Source organism: Molothrus ater, assembly GCF_012460135.2.
Source record: "Molothrus ater isolate BHLD 08-10-18 breed brown headed cowbird chromosome Z unlocalized genomic scaffold, BPBGC_Mater_1.1 matZ_random_MA35, whole genome shotgun sequence".
In the NCBI taxonomy this organism is placed as follows: Eukaryota; Metazoa; Chordata; class Aves; order Passeriformes; family Icteridae; genus Molothrus; species Molothrus ater.
The window spans coordinates 3,166,060-3,187,183 of NW_023416471.2; the positions used below are offsets into that span (position 1 = coordinate 3,166,060).

The 21,124-nt window shown below is 36.4% G+C and overlaps 1 protein-coding gene across 2 annotated transcripts in view; it reads left to right on the forward strand.

The window, feature by feature from the left end:
• The window catches only part of FER (FER tyrosine kinase), a 155,801-nt gene that overhangs the window by 42,870 nt on the left and 91,807 nt on the right, over nt 1–21,124 (forward strand). For both annotated transcript variants that reach the window (XM_036402568.2, XM_054518197.1), the window contains exons 9-10: nt 3,933–4,055; nt 7,422–7,611. In XM_036402568.2, the coding sequence (XP_036258461.1) occupies nt 3,933–4,055; nt 7,422–7,611 (313 nt within the window). The remainder of the gene's footprint in view (nt 1–3,932; nt 4,056–7,421; nt 7,612–21,124) is intronic.

The following is a 21,124-nucleotide window of genomic DNA, read 5'->3' on the forward strand; positions in this document are numbered from 1 at the left end:
AGAAGGTCAGACCAAAGACAGACACAACTTTCTTCATTCCCATGTTAGACAACAGGGAAAAAGTCTTGAGAGAACAAAACCAGGATGACCATATAATGCTAATTCCTCAGCCTCCCATCATTTTAACCTCTGAAATATTTTGAGATAAATGTCTTTAATGGACGTGGAGGTAGTTTATAATATCCTTGGGGAGTACTTTACTTCTGTGTTCTTTTTCAGTCAGGTTCAGTGTGTAAAAGTATCTGTTGTCCATAGAATTTTCGGTCAAGGAATTCCAGAAATTAACTTCCTATTTTGTGAACCTGCTCTTATCTTTTTCTGTTTTATGGCTCTTAAGCTTTTGTTTTGGAAGAGAAGAGGAACAATCTGTTCCTTTCTGCCTATGATAATGTAAATTTCTGTTCAACTTCTGTTCTGTGATCTCTTTCTCAGAGTGATCTTTTAGCTTTAATCTGTCCTTTCACAAAGCTTACTCATCCTTTATCCATCTGGTTGTCTTTATTTGAATATTTTCAAGGTTGCTATATTAGTTTTGAGATGAATGACTAGAATTTCACAGGTAATCCAGATAGACAGTTTAGAGGGAGGCCTTCCAAGGTTTCCTGTGTTCTTGCTCTGCTTTGGTTTTAACAAATCCTAGAGAAGCATTCAGTTTGATTTTCTGACCTGAGCAGGTCATCAAGTGTTTTCAGGGAATCATCAACTGTATCTCCAAGATTTCATTTCTGAGTGGTAGTGGTCATTTTAGACCCATGCTCCATTCTCTACATAAGTAAAGCTTTGGATTATTTTTTCCCCACTACATATTTGCCTATTTCCATATGTATTGAAATGACAGCCCAGGTATGGAGTGTCATAAGGTCCAGAATAATCCTTTTTTATCCTTCACATTCAGCCTTCCCCCTACCTCAAATAACATTATATGATCAGCATTTTTTGTCACTTTTCAAACTGTCCTTTTATTTGGATTATTATGAATATATTAGGGAGTGCAGATTACATATGAAGCTCCACTGTCCCCTGGTACTGTAAAAACTGTTTATTATTATCCTGTTTGTCCTTTTGCTTTTTAATGCAGGTCAGAACCCTTCATTTTTTTTTTCACAGTTCTTGGTAACTTGGTCCTTACTCATATCTCTTGTTAACTGTGTTTTAGATATCTTGCCTTAAAGCCACTGCAGCCAAAAAACCTGTATTTCTGTCAGCTGTGTATGATGAGAAATTTGCAAGCAAGAGAAGTGTACTATATCATTTATCCATAGTTGATGACTTTTAAAAAGTCAGCTTTACATGATGAAACAATATAAATTTGACTTTTTATCTTCAACATTAAAATCATGGCCTTGGAGCTTTAAAATGCTGCATTACGTTTCTGCAGAGGAGAACTACCTTCAGTATCTACCAAATAAAATAAATGCACATGGCAGATTTATTTCACAAACATTTAAAACATTCAAAGACTTATATTGATTTATAATCAATAATATTTAGTTGAATCAGCTGTTATTATTGACTATGCAATGGAAAAATGACAGCTTTGCATACATAACTGGTTAATGGTTTTAACAACCTATATTTTAAGGGAGCATAATGAGAAAACTGGTTTTTACATTTTAAGGTGAGCTTATATTTATGAATAAAATTTTGACAAAGGGAGGTAGTTAAAAGTCAGTGTTGACTAGCTAACCTTTCTAAGGAATGAGTTATGGTGTCTCCTGATAAATATTCATAGTGTCACTGAATAGTACTGAAAAATTCTGAGAAGTGTAGCAGAATAAGAATTTATGCTTTGAAGAGACGCATTAAAAGCTGAGAGGAAGCAACCTCAGCTAAAGGCTGATCAATGAGCATAGTAATGTCCAGTTCTTCTGAAATATGAGTTCTCTAAGATCAAACTTTTAATTGATAGTTGCAGCAGAACAGAGCTTAAAACTAAAGGAATAGGAATGGAAGCTTTCCAGGCAGGGGCATTATGTGATTATTCAAGTGTTACAGTGATTAACTGTTAAGTCATAGAAACCCTTCTGTAAACTGATTGTATCCATAAGGCATATCCAGCACCACAAGAAAATTCCTTTGGTAAACAAGGACCAAAATGATACAAGATTGCAGAATTGTCAGCTGATGCATTTGTCAGCTGTTCATTTCAGTTTGAATGAAAGTTATTGTTTAAACAAAGAATAGATATGAAGTGCAAGGAGGCAAGTAGTTTTTGTGTACCTGGTAGCTTCTTCTTCTTTTCTCTAAGATAAATAAAATCTCTCTGAAGTGTCTCAGAAGTTTCAGGAAGAACTACATCAACTTAATGTTTTAATCTGATATTGCAACATAAAATATAAAATATAATATTTTTGAAGTGGTGAAATAATAAAGATGTTGTATCTGCATGTATATACTCATTCCTTCTACTGATGAAGTCTTATCAATTTCATTTTAATTTCATGACTGTTGATGCTGGATCATTAGATAAAACATCTGCTTCCTGTAAATCAGTTGTTAATCAAATACAATGTTGATTAAAATTTTGTTTAGAAAGCTGTTTAAAAAACAGTTAATTTTTTTAAAATTACTTTCTTTAGCAAAGTATTAAAATAAAAAAGTTAGTTGGTAATAAGTTGGAGACCCAGTATAAGAAAACATAGAAAAATTCAGCATAGAGATTTTGACAGCCTAAAACTGATAAAAATGTATATGAAAAGCAGAGCTGTGATGATGTTACTTTGAGGGAAATGTTTTAAGTATTTATCTTATCTCAAACACATGTGGAAGGTTTGTCTTTTGGGAAATAAATTTTTGTCATTCACTCTATGGCTTTTTTTAGTGGTTCCAGTCTCCTAGCATAGAGTGCATGACTGGGTACAGATCATATATAATCAACATTGTATAAAATATATTGGAAGGAGAGGACTGATTCAGTGTTTAGAATGAAATAACTCAGTTTGGTATATATGGACATGTGGCATATGCCTCCTAGGTATTTAGAGAGTTGGGTGTACCACTCCCTGGTCTGGAATGGTTTTGGGCAATAGATCTGTGCAATGGTAATTGCTACATATATTTTGCTTGTGTTCTGCTTTTTACTTCAGTAATTTTATTGAAATTGGGCTTGAAAATACAGGGAAAATAAAATAAGATAGTTAAAGATGTATAGATAAATGACAAAAAGGAAACAAGATGTATATGCTTATTTATCTTTAAGAGATTGTTCTGATTTAACAATCTTGATTGATACACATTTTAGAAGTTGTCATTATGTAAGCCATTTACATACATTCTTTAGAATGCAAATGTTGTGCATTTCATGGAACATTTTTTTGTTATTGGAGTATTTACCAATATAATTATGAAGTGTTCATAATGGTTTTAAAGTGTAATACACCTTCTCTGTTAGTATTGAGTGGTTTTGTACTTTACTTTGAATTAACCATTACCAGAGATTGTAACCTGAAAAGGATAATCGTAAAGAAAGATACAATCACTATTACAACAGAAAGTGATCATTTGTACTTTTACTATTTCTAGAAATAAATACAACCCAGCTACTGATTCTGTGTATTTATTTAACACATGTTTTATGAGTCAGAAGGCTTTTGTCTTTCTTAAAGCATCTCATAAATTAGCAATGTATTAGGAAGGCATTAATTCATGGAACTCATCACATATTCTGGAAAAAATGTTTTCTTGGTAGGAGAACCTGCAGACAGGAGATCATTCTGTAACGTAGTGTGTATACAGAGGCTCACACAGAATCTCTAACAATACAGATTAGCAATGTGAAGGTCCAGCCACACAAAAAAAGAACTATCACTAAACACTGAGTAACATAATCTAGAAAATAGTGCTTTTTTACATCTTCGGGAAAAAGATTACAATGTTCCCAGATATATAGAGTTTATGCATTCACAGGCTGGGTTTCTGAAATCTGTTTACAGGTTAAAAACAGTAATAGAAGAACTGATGCAAACGCAGCAAACCCTTCTGAGCAAAGAGGAACTTGTTTTGGAACTAGAGAAAAAAATAGAAGAGTCATCTAAGACATGTGAAAAGAAATCTGAGTAAGTTGAAATTTAAATTTCAAAATACAATAGTTTGAAGGGGAAAAATGTCTATAATGCAATTCCTAAAACTTAAGTAAGAAATAACTTTCACTAATCTTGTTCTGCTTTGTGTTTAGCAATTACTGTGAAAAACAATGGGAAGTTAGTTTCTTGTCTCTGAAATAAAACTTGCCCACTGCAGACCCCAACTCACTGAAGAACTGTGCAGCTCCATAAGTTTAATATAATTGCCATGGTTTGGCAAGAGCTTTTGGCTCAAGAGCTGGACCTTTCATTAATTCAATTCAGCTTGCTCAAAGAAGATGAGTGAGTTCAGTTGCCTCTCTGTTTGGCAGAATTCCTTGTGGAGGTTTAATTCTGTGAAAGGCTTTCAGAGTCTTGTGCAAGACTTTCTTATGCAGTAATATGTTTGCATCTTGTCAGGTAAAGTTCATTCTTTGCATTTCCTTTACAGAAGTGTAAATGTAAAGTATGTAAATCTCATGGCCTGTAGTACTGCATAGTAAATAACAAAGGTGAGACATTAGTGAGTGTTTTAGTGCACCATAAATAAAACATTATTATGAAGAATCATTCCTGGGCAACATCTTTAGGTATTTAGTTCTTCTACCTTTGGTTAGAAAAAATATTTACATACTCTTCTAAACTGATGTCGGTTCAACAGATAAAGAAACCTTTTGTCTGTAGTGATATTTTTCTGATCCTTGTTGCAATCAGTCTTAATCTTACTAATTTGGTCATAAATATTTGTTTACAGTAGCAGTAGTGAATTGGAATGCAAGTCCTTTAGGTAATCCTTCATTTACTGAAAGAGTCTTGATGCTCTTTGTTGATGGAACTTTTTCATATGAAACATTGTATCACATTGTTCCATCACATGAAACATTTAATTCTCGTACAAAACTTTATATATCTGTTGTCAGTGTTTCAAATAGATATTTTATGTCCTTTCTGTGGTGAAGTTCACATGCACTCACAGTGTGTTTTCCAATTTTTGGTTCTTGACCTGTCTTCTTTGCTGTATGCTACTTAAAGGATAAACTATAATTGAACTAGCTGAGATTAATGGGTGTTGTTTGGGTTTTTTCCCCTCAGTATTGTTTTGTTACCAGTTATCACTCCCTGAAAATAGTTTAGACCCTCACTGTGTTTCTTACTGTGTGAAGGCTTCTCTGACTGATCCTTTAGCAGATGTTTGTGATGTTGAGAAGATGATTTCAGTTCAAATTGCACCAGTACCTGTTTCTCTTATTAAAAGGCAGGGAATCTGGCTTAGATGTCAAGCTGTACAAGTCATCCTTGTTCTGATTTGTCATTGATCATGCCTGCCTCCAACAAACTCCCTTTTCACCTTTTAGCTGCAGTGCAGAGTTGATCAGGATGTTTCAGGATGTTTACTGTCCCCAGAATATCTTGTCCAACTGTAGCATTGGGTTTAATAATGACTGCATAAGGTCATACCTTATGGCAATGTCTTGGTACTATTATCCCCACACTAATATCCCTTTCCATCTTCAAATGATGATATCACCTTCAACACAGAAAATGTTTTAATTGTATTTTATTTATATATGTATATGTCAAGCATACCCGCTGCCCTTAAAACATATAGCATAGTGAATATTTAGGTTTTGGTTTAGTACACCTTTTTACCACTTTCTCACATGTAGCTGTGATCTGCGGGGATCCTTCATAAAAGATGTCACTCTGTGAAGTTGCTTGTAGCTATTACTAGCAATAAGAACTTTGCAGTTTGCACTCCTGCAAGCCACAGGCAAATTATTTTATAGATTCTAATTCCTCATGCATGACTGGAGTGGCAAGCACTGAAGGTTGGATTTGGGAAATGAAATCATTGTAATCCATTTTGCTGCAGTTCAGAAAGAGACTAGCTTATGAGCGACTTTTCAGGGTATTTTTATGTTGTGTTATTGCTGTATCCTGATTAGTTGAAATCATTCTGTGTTTGGGGATGTTACCCCAGCCAGTGTGTATTCACCTAAAGCCTTGCTGATGGTTGAAACCTGTTATTTTCACATGGTGATGTCCTTTTTCTCTCATAAAGGAGACCAGATGAAAACACATTATCTTTAGGATAACTTCAGAATATTTGTTCATTTGCTTCTCTGGTGCTTTTAAATATGTGCAAGTCCATGCCAAATCTCAGTTTCAGATTTGAGAATTGTGTCTGCATACCTCACACTTACCGTTTTTGGATGAACAATCATTTTCCTGATAGTGAGGAGTTTTGCTTATTACTGACTTGATATAATATTCCCCTGTATCAATACTATTTGTATCTTTTCCTGCCAAAGAGGATTTTATGACAGGTGGTTCCCCTGTTATTTGGAACCCATTTGAGTACCCATTTGGCTGAGCATCACTTTGTGAAGGATCAATCCCTGCATGAACTACTTTTGCCTTTCTTTTTTTCTTCAAGGGTAGGGCTTGCAGGAGGGCTTGTCTTCAAGGGGTTATCCTGAAGATACAGAGTAACACAATACTGAGATTTTTCTTTATATGGTCCTCATTCTTCATAGTTCTGGTCCATTCACCTCCTTCATCTGTTCTTGTAGGCTGTGAGAACTCAGCATCTCCTGTAGACCACATATTACTGGGCACTGGTAGAGTGCTTATAACGGTGTCTGTATTACAATGTGAGTGATACTGTCTCTTAGGCAGCTTCTGTCAGTCTTTGGTTTTGGTAGTTCTTTGGGATGATAGAGTCATCTGCGTGCCTGCAGATACTCTATGTGCGTGTCCTTCAATATGATTTAATCACAACTGTCTCAAGTATTCATGAGTATAAGTGGTATTCAGAGAAGAATTATAAAAATAAGGTGAAGATGAAAAGTTGCTTTTAGCTCCTCATAAAGATACGTTTATTTAGCTTCCTAAGACAGTTATACCCCAGCCCAGAAATACTTACAGTGCAGAGGAAAAAACAGATACCTCTTATGTGATGCCATATGAATTTATACTGGATGTGAGGGGAGTTTAATATTGCAAATTATTATTGCAACAACTACACTGATTGGAGTGAATTTCTCATCACTTCAAATCATTATCTAAAATTTACTTATTCTCTAAAGGAGGGGGAACCCCAGTGTTTATCAATTCAGTCAAAAGTGGATGAAAGCAGGAGTTCTACCTATATATATTAAACATTATTTTTTGTGATAGAGAGAGAGAATGAGTGTTTGCTTTTATTACCATGTTGCTTTGAAAATTTTCTAGAATTGCTTCATCTTTGAACAAATGATTATGTTGAAGAATTGTCATGCTTTCTTCTCCCCAGATTTTATGAAGCAAATAGACTATTTTGATTCATGTACATTGTTAAATTTTTATTTTTCTTTGCAGTATTGTACTCTTGCTGAGCCAAAAGCAAGCACTTGAAGAACTTAAGCAAACAGTCCAGCAATTAAGATGCTCTGAGGCAAAATTTGCAGCCCAGAAAGAACTACTGGAACAGAAAGTTCAAGAGAATGATGGGAAAGAGCCACCACCTGTAGTGAATTACGAAGAAGATGCCAGATCAGTGACTTCTATAGTAAGTTTTACATCTGTTTTACTGAATTGTGTAGCCCTGCTATTGTACTTCAGACCTGGGATCAGAGTATCAAGCTACTCACTGAGGTGATTTAAAGTGAATGGGCTTCACTTTGCATTTCTGGGGACTTGTTTGGACGAGAAGTTCAGTTGCATGATATTTTTTCTTTTTAAGTGGCAGTAGCTCATAACAATCTGTGTGTGGGGACTTGGATTCATCTTCTCTACACTTGATGCTTAGATTTTCATTATACTGTTTAACAAAGAAAAGTCTTAACCCTTACATGGATTTAGTATATGTGACTGAGTAGCTATTGGTAATTTCCTTGACTTTGTTGAAGAAATAAATTTACAATTTTAGGTAGAAAACGAACAGCAAAAGCTCTTGGAATTGCTGCAATTGTTATGTAATTGAGAAAAATTAATGTTATGTACTGTAATTACTCTTTTCTCAAACAGAAATGAACATTGGTTTCTTTACAACTTATTTTTAAATGTTTACATGCTCTTAATAATTAAAAGGGTTTTCTTTGGTCTGATGAGACCTCATATAGTTTAAATAAGTACCTTACTTTGCTAATATTTTGTGTGACTTCCTTTTCTCAGTTGTGTGCATCTATATGCAGAGTTTGTAGGCCAAATAAAAAAGCAAACAAACAGTACCTGTTTACTAAAGGGGCAAACAGTTTTTGCCTTTGTGGATTAGTTTTGACATGTTGGAGATATTTGTGACTTTTTTTCTTTGAGGTTTAGCCTCACATTCTTTTTGGCCCGTGGGGCAGTAGCTCTGTGAAATGATAATTAAATAGTTGTTTCTGAGGGGAGAGCTGTTTTTCTTCCTCTGTCTCTTTGTGGAACTGTTTGATTCCCATTCTACAATTATACTTGATTGTCACATTCTCTTTCTCCACTGCTGTTTAATATTTACAAGGCACTATGAGATGGTTCTCATTTACACTAGTACAAAACATTATTTTACAAAGCTTGTATGCTTGTCGTGACCTAGAAGGAGTTTAAAAAAGTACAAAAAGATGAAGAGAAAGGAAGGATCAGGATAATGATTGCAGAAGATTAGGAGGCTTGGAGTCTTTTTGGTGCAGGCTATCTTGTTAGTTACTTAATATCATATCCTGTAGTAGTGTTAGTGATTAGTGTCTCCTAGTATTAGTTGAGGTGATGAGTCTAGTCATAAGAGCGGTACTCTTCTCCTTCAGCTCAAGGTTGCTGAAGTCTGCTTTCTGGTGTCTAAACCTCTGTTTCAGTGAGTGGGAGAAAATAATCCTCTGTGCTGAGCACAGGCCTACACAGGGCCAACAGGACAGAGACACATCAGCTCCATCACTGCCAGCACTGTGTCACCTCCAGTGTCACCTTCAAGGTGAGGGGGCTCATCACCTCCAGTGCAGCCACTGATGGGCCCACAGTGCGCCAGGGCAGATGGCACAGTGTGGCTGGTTCTGTGCTCAGGGCATGGTGGCCTCTGCAGGAGGGCAGGGGAAGGGGGAACAGAGCCATAGGATGGTTTGGGTTGGAAGGCACTTCCAAGATTGCCTAGTTCCAAACCCTTTCAACACCTTCCACTACAGCAGGATGCACCATTTACAAAATCTTGCCACTTTAACTCAATGCAAGGTTGCAGAGAAAAGCCATGAGAGCAATTAGGAAGAGGCCTAATGATGAGAGGCAATCTGGTCAGCTTCTTAGGGAGAAGGTAAAACAGATTCAGGAAGCTGGTACAAAAGGAGGCAGAAATATTTAACCCACTAAGGTGACGTTGTGTAACCTGAAATAGAGGATAATGTTGGTTTTTGTTGTTTTATTTTTTAAACCAGTAGGTAAAATTTTGTCAAGTTAAGGCAACTTGAAAAAATAAAGCAGGTATGCATTTGTATGCCAGAGATAATGTTAACATTCATTTTTAACGTGGATTGTGTACTTTAAGTAACTTGCTCTAGTTTATGCAGTTCTGTCTGGCCTGTGTTATCTGAGAGTTTGGAGTGCCTTCACCATTTATGAAAATAATGCATGTTATTCAAGCTACCTTGCAGAGAGGACCTGTCATGAAGTGTGATGTGTTAAGGTCCATCTGAAGAATAAATTGTGCAGAATTACCACTTTCCTTGCTTCTTCAAGGCAAAGCTTGCCACTCTTGGACATGCACTCTTTTTGGGTGCCAGATGTGGAAGTCCTTATCTTGTACAGGAGACTGAATGGGACTGAAAACAGGGTTAACTGTGAAAGCAGACATGTTTATTTGCACAGCTAAGTCAAGTTCAGCGTTTACATGTACAGGATACAACATTTACACGCAGGCTATTGGCACTGAGGCTGCCTTGGGATCAGCACATGTTGCCCTAGAAAGGAGATGGTCGTGATCTACTGCAGCCTGCACTGGATCCTGTTCATTCTGCTGCTCATGCTATTTTTTCCCTTCGGACCTGAAGGAGCTCCTGCACCTAGTAAGGAATTCTACCAGCTTTAGACTTGAAAAAAGACAGGAGCTAAGCATGCCTGATGGTGTTGATATTGTCCTTGCTTTCTGAGAAGGGATTTGAGGTGATCGTTAAATGATTTGATGCCCGTGATGTTGTATAAGTCCTTACACCTGAGCTACACTAAGTAGAAGTGCTGAGAGGTAGTGCAGACTCTGGGGCATTTTTTCTCTCACACAGCCTGTTCCCCAGCTGGTTGCTCCAGTGAGCCAGAAGTAGTCAGGCCTGTTGTCTCTGCACATGAGGGGACTGCTGCTGTCACCCTGCAATGGAGCAGAGAGGATTAAGGTGATGTTGGGTGGCCACTGTCAGTAGTGGGGGCGTCTCCTCTCCCACAGCTTGTGCCAGAGCTGTGTTCCCGACAGAGTAAGACTCTGCTCAGGTGCTGGAACTTCTCCTCTTTTAGACTAAGACTGGTTCCCCTTCTATCACTGTCTGCCAGCATGAAGAGTCAGCCTCCATCTTTCTTATGAGCTTCCATTAAGTACTTAAGGGCTTCAGTGAGATCTTTCTGGAGATCTTCCTTTCCTTCTCCAGGCTGAACAACTCCTCTCTCAGCCTGTTGTCATAGGAGTGGTGCTCCAGCACTATGATCAGTTTAGTGGCTTTCCTCTGGGATTGTGCCATCTCTTTCTTGTCTTGAAGACCCCAGACCTGGGTGCAGTTTTCAAGGTGGAATCTCACAGGGGCAGAGTAGAAGGAAATAGTCGCCTCCATCATCCTGCTGCTCATGGTGCTTTGAGTGTAGCCCAGGATGTGGTTGACCCTTTGGGCTGCAAATGGATGATGACAGCTGACTTTTGTATACCAGCACCCCGGAGTCCCTCTCTGCAGGGCTGCTCTTAATGTGTTCTTCTTTCCCTCAGTCTGTGCTTATGTTTGGCATCACCCCTGACCTGGCAGTCTTGACTATATCTCAAGATGGAAAAATTATGCTCTGATGGGTTGTTTCTGTAAATAAACTTAGTGGTGATTTTTAAAATGGGATTTATTTTTTTTTTTAGTAAAACTCCTTAAAAATATAAGGCTGTAAAATATCAGAAACTAAATGTTCTTGCTGCTGATTGCTCATCCTAGTTTCATTCAAGAGGATGACTGTTTCTTCAGCTATAAATTAGTTTTCTCCTCTTTTTCTGAGAGCAGTTCATCTAAATGTTACTCTGATACACTCGAATATAATTATTTATTATTGTTCAGAAATTAATTGTAAACACTTGTTTTGCAAGTTTTTTTTTCCTAAGGATTAGAAAATCCATATGAAGTAAATTTTCATGTCCTCAAGTCACAAGTAATTTTTTTGTTTTGTAATTTAAAATATAAAAGAGGGATATGCAAAGCAATTTTGTTTCATATCTCCTAAGTATTTATATCATATAAATAGAGTCAATTTCATGGTGGAATAGTTTGCAAATTGTTTTCTTTCCCTTCTTTTACATTAGGTAACTCTATAATAGAATACTAACACAGAGTGAAATTCTGAAATGCTGTTAGATATGTTTTTATAGACAGTATAATGTTATGTGAGTGTTTTTACTTAGTTTCCTTGTTCTTTTTTGCCTCTATTAAATGTAGGAAGTTTTGTATTGTGTTAGTGTCTCCCATATGGTTTGCTTCAGTCAATATATTTTTTGAAGTATATTTGATGTGTATTGGTAGTCATGTACTCATTTAAGGAAAAAAGGAAATTGTCAAACCATTCTCTTTTTTTCAATCAGGATATAACATGGAGTGAAATAAAAATTTCTGAACATTGCATTTAACAGTTTTATCATTGTATATGGAAAAATGAAACATCTTATTGTTACTAGCAATTATACTTTTCTACTGACTTATCCATGCAAGACAGAGATAATTATAATGCTGACAGCACTAGAAGTTTAAAATCTTGTTTTTTAGCCCCTTAGAGTTATGCTTTTATGCCATTCACTATGTTAATGGGAGATATATAGTTCACATTTTTTTCTCTACTTTAAGTATGAAGATACTATAAAAAAAATGGTTATTCCATGCAAATAGATATATTTTGACAAAAATTCAGTAGTATCCAAAGTTTTATGTATTATGTCACTTCATAACATTTAACTGGAAGCTGCTTGAGCTAACTTCCACATTTAGGTGTTCAGTCAGTGGATGTATGGCCTGTCATTTGTCTTGAGTTACGTAGGGTGTATTTTTGCTGTTGATGTGATCATCAAAGCATGGCAGTAGTCCATGGTAATTCAAATGAAGAAAACAACAGCAACAAAACTTTTATATGTCTGATGATCAGATTAGAAATAAAAACATCATTAATTTTTGAATATTGCAGTACCAGCTAAACATTTACTCAGGTAATTACATACAATTATGATAATTTGCATTTCATGGTAAAGCTTTAAACTTACAACATCAGTATTGCCTTGGAAATTGTTACTGGATTGGGAGTCTTCAGGGAGTTCTTAAACCAGGCAATAAATTCAGTTAATATAAAATAGTAATTAATTTTGTTTAGCAATCAAATAGTGAAATCTCTGTACCACTTTAACATATCTTTTCCTTTTTCCATACATGATAAAAAAAATTATGAAGGCATAAACTCATGACTTTTAAGAACATGTGTTTGAAATTACATACTGTTCTCACTGTAGAAGTGTTTTGTAGATTTATTTTGCATACTGCAGCATTTTCCTGGACCTGGTTGACAAAACTGAGACTTGGTGTGCAAGCTCTGCAACACTTGAGAGACTTGTCAGCAGGTGGAGCTCCATGCCAGAAGACTAGTTATGACTGAATAAGCCAAAGTGGTTAGCATGAACTCGGGAGAGATAGCCAGGGCAGAAGCAAGCTGAAACACCATGGTACAGCCATTGGGAGGTTGTAATGCCTTGTGCTAGTAGAGTTCCAGGCTTAAAACTGTACACAGTAGAAAATGGTTTTATTTGTTCTAGCATAATACTTGAAAAAAACCCACAGAAGTTCAGCTCGTATCTAATCACTTTTGTTGTTTGTTATTCCTTTTTAAAAGACTTCAGAGAGCTTATCCTTAATGATTGCCTTAAAAATAAGATAAGTCAGCTTTTAGTGAAGGTTATGGTAATTAAAAAATTAGATCTCAGTCATTACACAAGGAAAAAAAAACCCTAAATACATGAAACAGAGCTGAAGTGCTACTTTATTTGTTTGTAAATTATTCTACCTAATATGAATGTTTTATCTTTTCATCCTTGCTTTCTAGAATCCAAGACTTGGTCCTCTAATTAGTATGATCAGTAAACCAATAGCCAGATTCTTGTTCTGCAGGTTTGTGTTTGAAGAGAATGTGTTCAGAACTCTCACCAAAATAATAATTGACAAATTTAATCAATTTGTATGTTTTGATTTTTTCACTGTCAGTTACACAGATGTGAGAGAGGCTTTGCAGGAGTTTGTGATTTCATTAAAGATGCTTCATTGCATACATTTTTGATGTTGGATCACAAGGTCCTGAAACATAATCTCCTGAGAGAACTACGACACTCTTGGAGGTTCCTTTTCCCCTGCTGTGTCAGACTATGCAGGTTCTTTATTTTGAAACAGATGCAAGGAAGTGATTGCCTTCTGAGACAGGCCATTGCAGCAATTGCAGAAAGTGTAACAGTAGAGATAAATTTGACATTTTTCTTACTGATTCAGGAGATACATTCTTATGCTCTGTAATGCATCACCAAACATCTCCCTTATCTGTCTGTGTAAGTAATTCTCTACTGATTTGAGGCTCATTACATTTATATAAAACTAAGATTGTATTAGAGCATGGTAGGGGAGCCCTTCACAGTAATTTGATTTATATATTTATAAATCTTGTACACTTCCACCATGTTATTGCAAAATCTTAACTATCTTGTTAATAGACCCAGGGCCACAGTTAGTCTGTACAGCATTGGTATCCTTATCTTTTCTTTTATTTTAGTCTCTGCTGAGGAAACGCTGCCAGTACAGTCATGCTGTAGAAATTTTTGCCTATTTATTTATTAAAGACCTGGAAATAAACAGTTTTATTTGGTGGCTTCCTAGACAGCTGAAGTTCAGTTTTGTTTATGGCCACTTTCCAAACTTGCTGGCTTGGACCTGTGCTTCTGGCTTACAGCCAGAATTTGACATGGATCAAAAGTGCCCCAAATGTCAGATGCTGTTAAGAAGTGTGAAGAAGATGAATTCTCTCCTAGTGAATATGTTCTAGCTTATTTTTTAAATCCTAACTGCTGATGGACATATATGAGAGGAAGAACAATACAAAAGGAGATAATAAGGTAGTAGAGCAGATAAAATCAGTCATGCTTTGTTCCACTGACTGTCCAGAATTTACAGGATAAGAGGTCAGTGGAGCTGTCAAGACTCTTGCCATTGAACATGCCTAGAGACTTTTGAAGTAAAAGACTGGACTAAGTTTGCACACTAAGGCTCAGAACTTAAGTATTTCTTAAGGTTAGCATATTATCTATCAGAAATGTGTTGAGAAATAACCTGGTCTTGGGGAGAAGTGAAATTAGAAGTATAAGCAAAATTTTTGAGGAATTAAGGGAGGTGGATCATTCACAGAAACAGGACTCTTTAGAATATTTGAAATGCAGAATTAGTTTACTCTCTCTGTATGAAGGAGAGTTATAAGCACTTGAGATACCTAGACCTCTCTTGAGCTGCCAAAAATATTTCAAGACCTTTAATTCCTTATTTGGGGAAGCAGGCTTCACCATAGTAGTGTTCAGAACTGCATACCCACTGGGGATTTGTTATTTCACTATAAATTTTCTCTGTAGATTAAGAAAGCTTCACACAGGCGTTTCCTTTAGAACAGAAATCACATACTAGTATCCGGCATATGTTTCTCTGTGTGCTGGGAGAAAAGTGGTAATTCTTTGCCAGAATCATCATCATTGTCTTCTTGCATCTTTTTCATAGTGATGGGACCGAATTAATGTGATTGCTCACTTTTCATAGCCTCTAGGCAGTGCACAGGAAGTAATATGATAGAATTTGGCTGCTTTAAATCACTTCTCTGCTTTTCTCTCTTCCTTTTTAAGTGCCTGATTAAAAATACCATTGTCCTTAAAGGCAATTATTATGCTTCTAAAACTCCTAAAATCTGCTGTAAAATAATTATTAGAATTAGGATTTATGTTTTTAATCTAGTGTCACTGGTAGTTTTCTGCCAGATAGAAGTGTATGATTTTATGCTTAGCTTCTGGTTTTTTTCTGCGATGTGGGGAGGTTCTTGCCTGCTACAGACTTGAGAAACCAGAATGCCAATCCGGTTTTCAGACCACTGTCTTTAAGTGCTGTTTTTTTGTTCTCCTTTTTATTTTTTTGGGTTTTACTGTTGGTGCTTTTTAACAGTGGGGTAAGTGAAATAGCATGTTTGAGATAATCCTTTTTTTTTTCTTTCTTTTATCATCTAGCAGTCAGATGCAATACATTTCTGGCCAGTTTAGGATCCAGGTGCTTGAACATCAGCACTAATGCCTGATTTTAGATTGCTTAAGGTATCCTGCTTGTGACATGAAGCTGTGACTTAAGTTTGCTGGTCCCATGTAGTTGTCTTGGAAATCTAGGCCATAAAGAGCACTGGATAATAGTTTTCAAACAGGTGAAGCCCTCTTTCCAACAGACATTGAGGCTCTTCCTTGTACGAAAGAGTCTTTAATAGTAGGGAAAATTAAAGTTCTGTGTGAGACAGTGGTAGTCACTGTAATCTTGTCAAAAAATTCCAGGATACTTATCTCAATTTCTTTTAAGGGAAGTATAGAAACAGGTAATCAGAAAGTTAATTTCTCTTTGGCTGCTGTGTTAGGGTAACATGAGAAAGTCAGTGACATTTGCATGAAAATAATGACAGATACCCAGGAGTTTCTGAAACTGATGTCCTCATCCTAGAGGAAAGAAAGCTTCCAGTATCACAGCCAAGATATGTGGAAATTTGTAATTCTTGAAAATTATTGAAGGACTTTACTTTTAGAGCACTGTAGGATTTTGTAGACCAAAAGCAGGTTGTTTTCTGGAAGTTACTGCAAGATATTTCTGCAAGAAAAATGATTTCTTAAATCTGATTTTTTGCTGAAGTTTCTGAAGAAAGCAAGATTTGATGGTGTCTAGAAGCTAGAGTATAGATTAGTAAAAGTAGAGGGGAAAAAGGAAAGAAACCAAATACAGGATAGAGTGGCAGAGCCACACGCTGGCAGCTCCAGAGGCAGCAGAGTGTTTAGTCAGGGTCAGAGTGTGCCTAGGAGTCCTACCAGGAGCAAAATGAAAAGATGTCAGGGACAGTGCTGAGGACAAGACTATTGTGTGGGTCCAAAGTCTGTCCAGGACACAGGACCAAACAGGATTGGAGAAACCTACAGCATAATCATGTACAACTCACGCAGGACAAAGGGCTGGAGACAGAGCAGTTGTCAGTATAATTTCATGAGACAATATTTCTGTGAGACTGTGGCTCATCATCATGAGACTGACTTCATCAACACATGTTGCCACTGTGGTAAATTGAATGCTAAATCACAGCATAAATGGTATGATAAAAAAAATATACAATATATATAAGATATATATAATATACAAGAAAAGTATACAAGTAATATACCTGAGCTATATCTGCAATTTTTTGTTTCTGATGTGCCTCAGAATGACTTGTTTTATTTCTAGATCTTGGCTATGAATACTAAGATGAAATAAAATCACTTATGTATAATATATATATAATATAATATATAATATATATAATATGCTTTATGTATAATACAAACTTCTGTCATTCCCCTTTAGATTAAATTTACTTAGTTTTGCTAGAACTCTGTAACAACGAGGACTTTCACAATATCTAACTGAAATTATCTCACTCTGGAAACCTCTGTAGCATTTACTTAGCAACTCCTATAAAAATGAAAATAAAATGGAAGCACAAATATATTGGTTTGGGGTTTGGGGGGCCGAAATGAGATGCTTGACAGTCTTGACACTTGCTGTATCATGCTAACCTGAAATTTTTGTCTTCTGTGCTAATTGCTGTTTAGAGCAGTTGATCATGGTGATTTTTATACTGAATTCAGTGTAATTCAGTGAATCTTGCAGTACAGAAGGAGCTGGTGTGACTGAGCTGGCCATAGACAATTGTAATGAAAGATGATGCAGATTTTTGCATGGCTTTTAAGTGAGGGGAGATGTATTTAGAGAGTTCTAAAAATGAAAAATTTTAAAAGTAACTTCTGAGCTAGAAACAATGAAACAAACAAAAAAAAGTAACTTTTGGTTTATAAAACCAGTTAAAGTAACTCTGGGTTTAAAAAAACTAAAAAACTTTTAGGTTTGTATTTTGTTAGTCTGAAAGAGAAACACACATCCTCAAGGAAAATCAAAGTTCAGTGCAGCTGATATAAATACAGTTTTCTTATGTTAATTTGTTGGCTCTTATAGCATAACAGGGAGATGATGTTTTCTCTGTAGGGCTTGGAAAAAGACAAACCTGCAAGTGGAATTATAAACATTTCCTACCTAATAGGATCCTGCTATGATGTGGTTGTGCTCATTTAGCGATGATTCAAGTTCCAGGCCACAGTATTATGTAACAATTACATAAGGACCATTAATAAAGGAATTATTTGTTTTAGACTAGTTTTGATACAGGCAAATGAGGTAGCTTTTTGAAAAAAATGCAGCTGTTTTTTTCTTAGGATGTTTTGTGGTAGTATGCAAAGCTGCGGCTGTTTTTGGTCTGCTTGAGACTGCTGCTACTTTTGTCCATTTGATCTGTTACTCCATAGGGATTTTTTATATAACATGTAAATTAACACTGGTTTTGTGGATAATTGTATGTACAATTTGATCTTGATGTCTCAGGAACTGTGTGACAATGAAATTTGTAGCTTTATAATATGTAATAAAAATAGTGAGGAAAATAGGGTTTTCAACTAACATGACTGAAGTATTTAATCAATTATTTTCTTTAACATACCTTTTAAGAAGTTGATGCATTGAATCACATATAGCTACACCTATAAACTAGAAAATACTGATTTTTTAGGGCAGGGGGGTGTGGGCACAAAAAGATTTTCTTCTGTAAAAGAGGAGACTGGTTTTTGATTCAACAAGCAGCTTGAGTATGCCAAATAAATACAGCTTATGAAATTTGAGGGAACGCTGCTTGGTTGTTCAGACGCTTTTTAGTAAGTAATGATTGAAATAAAAAAAGAAACTCTATTGACTGAATTAATAACTCAAAGTCTTTGCATTTGTACTGACTCTGTCCTCCATGTTTATATTGATGATATTTATATTTTCAAAGTAGTTGTGTTTGTGTCTAGGATTTGTAGCTGTGATCTGTGCATGAGTTCAGTGGACCATAGGCTTCACTCAGAGTTGAATTTGAACACTGCCAATTTTGAGGGTTGGCATTGATGTTCTATTGTTTAAATTGGCAGATATTTATTGTTTTGGCACCCTGCAAAGATCACTTATTAAGCCTACCTCAGTTATGGTGCTACACTTGCGTTCAAGCTGTCACAAAGTTGGTCTATCATTTTATCTATTAACATGCAGGCTGATTTGTGCATAAACAAGTATCTGTCAAGACCAAAAGTAAACATCACATTCTGACTACCCTGCCAAACAGCTGTCAGACAGAAATACCTGATCAGATTTGAATCTAGGCATACTGCAAGCTCTTTCCAGTTATGAAAGTTTCAGTTTTATTGTTTAACACATCTAATGTAAATGTGGATGTGGCTAAGAACCTGTCATGTCCCATTTGACTGAAGCTCTTCAGGGTCAACTCCATGAAACTTTGTTTTGTTGTGATAAAACAAATGTACCCTCTCACAGTAGGATTTTTCCAAACAGGTTACAATTACCAGTCCATATTTAGTAATGCTGTTTATTGGGAGAATAAAAGGGCTTCACATCCTGCCTGATCACTTAACATATAATGCCATTTCTTGGTGCCTGACACAGCATTTGTCAGGTGGTTTCATTAGAGCCTGTCAGTGAGTCAACTCAAGCCAGTTAATGAATTATAAGAGGAATCTTGATTAGTAGATGCCAGTGTGTAGAGGGCAGAAGTGAAGAAATCTTACTTTGTACCAGTCAGAACACTGTGATGACAAACATAAAGACAGTGCCCCTCTGGTAAAATGACATGGTGGTTGGCTGGGGAGACAGGATTTCTCTGCTGCCTATAAGAACTTCCTTTGAAGTCAGGGGAAAATTTGGTGGTTTCCCCACTTCATGCCCCTAGAGAATAGTGTTTTCTGTAGGTTGGCATGAACTTCTGCTGAAGTTGGGCTGCAGGTCCCTGCCTGCAGCCTGGGTCTCGCAGCTATTGGATATTTAGTTTTCGATGTCTTTTGAACCATAGGAGGATTTATGGATTTCAGGATCATGCAATATAGTGATGCTGTTCTTATTCTTTGTTCTTTACACGTTGACTTTTGTCCACTGCTTCCCCAACAGCTGTTCAGGTTTCAGCTACTCCAATATACCTAATCCCTGCCAGGAACCAGACTTTCTTGACTTAAATGCCTAAGATCTGGACTCCACCACTAGCTTTGTAAAGCACTTATCTTCAGCAGGTATTACTGAGTGTAAATATGGCTGAAAACCAACAAAATCCATCAGTGTTTTTGAATATATTTAATGAGATCTGGAAAGACAGTCATTCCTCTTGTTAGTGAGTAGTGCATTCTAATTAAAATAATTGACTGATGTAGTAAGTGCAGTCCCTAATAAATGGCATAGTCAGTTCATGCTATATTTATAAATACTGCATTTAGATATATTTTGGGCGAAGCCCCCATTGGCACAGTTGGAAGCAGCATCAGCTGCTTCATTTGCTGATGCACAGAGTACTTGCTCCCATAGCTTTAGTTTTCCCTTTATTTGGTACTGCATCCAGTTGGTTGAATCAGTTGTCTTCCCATGTCTTTGGATACAAAATGCTGAACTTAAACAGATGCAGTCCTCCTTAGAAAACCATGTTTTGGATGGAACCTTTGCTTGAGTTGAGGTCAGGAAATACATTTTTTGCATAATCTCTAGGAAGAAACTCCCCAAACTGTCCTTTTCACTGACCTGTTGCCTTAGTTCTCCATTCCCTGTACTTTTCTTGAGCGTCTCCTAACTAACCTCCATGGCAGAAATAAATTGCCTGCTTGCAGCTCATAGCTGTAATTCTCTTCTGTGCTGATTTATAATCCCCCACCTACAAACTGCTATACAGATTTACTTTATGAGATCACATTTTGTCAAGATACTGATGCCATTGTACTCAGTGAGACCAGAGAAGCTTTGCCTGTGAAGATCTAGAATAAAAAGAATGAGAACTGGTTTTGTTTTGTTCTCTGCTGAAATGTGGCTTGGCTTCCTGTCATAGGGTTTTAGAGTTTTAAAATAACTAACACAGGTTGTAATGAGGAAAGGAGAATGGCTTGTGCTTCTCAGTCTGCAGGGTGTGTAAGTATATATGGATTTCTGGCAAGCCTGTTACTGTTATTTTAAGTTTGTGGCTAGTAAAGACAATTTCCAGTTCCAGATGGCATTCTTTGGCATGCACACTGCTCTTCAGGAATTCGTCAACATGCTTGTGGTAGCTGTGGGTGATCTTCGTCCCTTCCTTACTTCAGCTGCAGACTGTTGCAGAGAACATTAGCAGTTGAGGTATTTTGGAGATTTATTTGCAAGACTTTATGTTATCCAATCTGCATCCTTGTGTAAAAATGTCCTGGACATTTTGTTTGTATTTGCTTGGTCTGCTGAGTTCATTGTGTTGAGAACTGTATGCATAGCTTCGTTCTTCAGGCACTTACACTGGAAAATTTTGCATGCTTTCTGTAAAATGTAGCCTAGAGGTTCTTCACTTGTGGCTTTTTGTTATCAGCCCACAGAGTGGTGACTCTAGTTCTCTTTATTAGGCCAGTAGTTGTAATAAAGTTCTTTTGGTCCTTGAGTAATATTTACTGGTTTGAAAAGCTTGATGTTAACTTTTTTAAAACTGAAGCTAACTACTGTACACCTAAAACT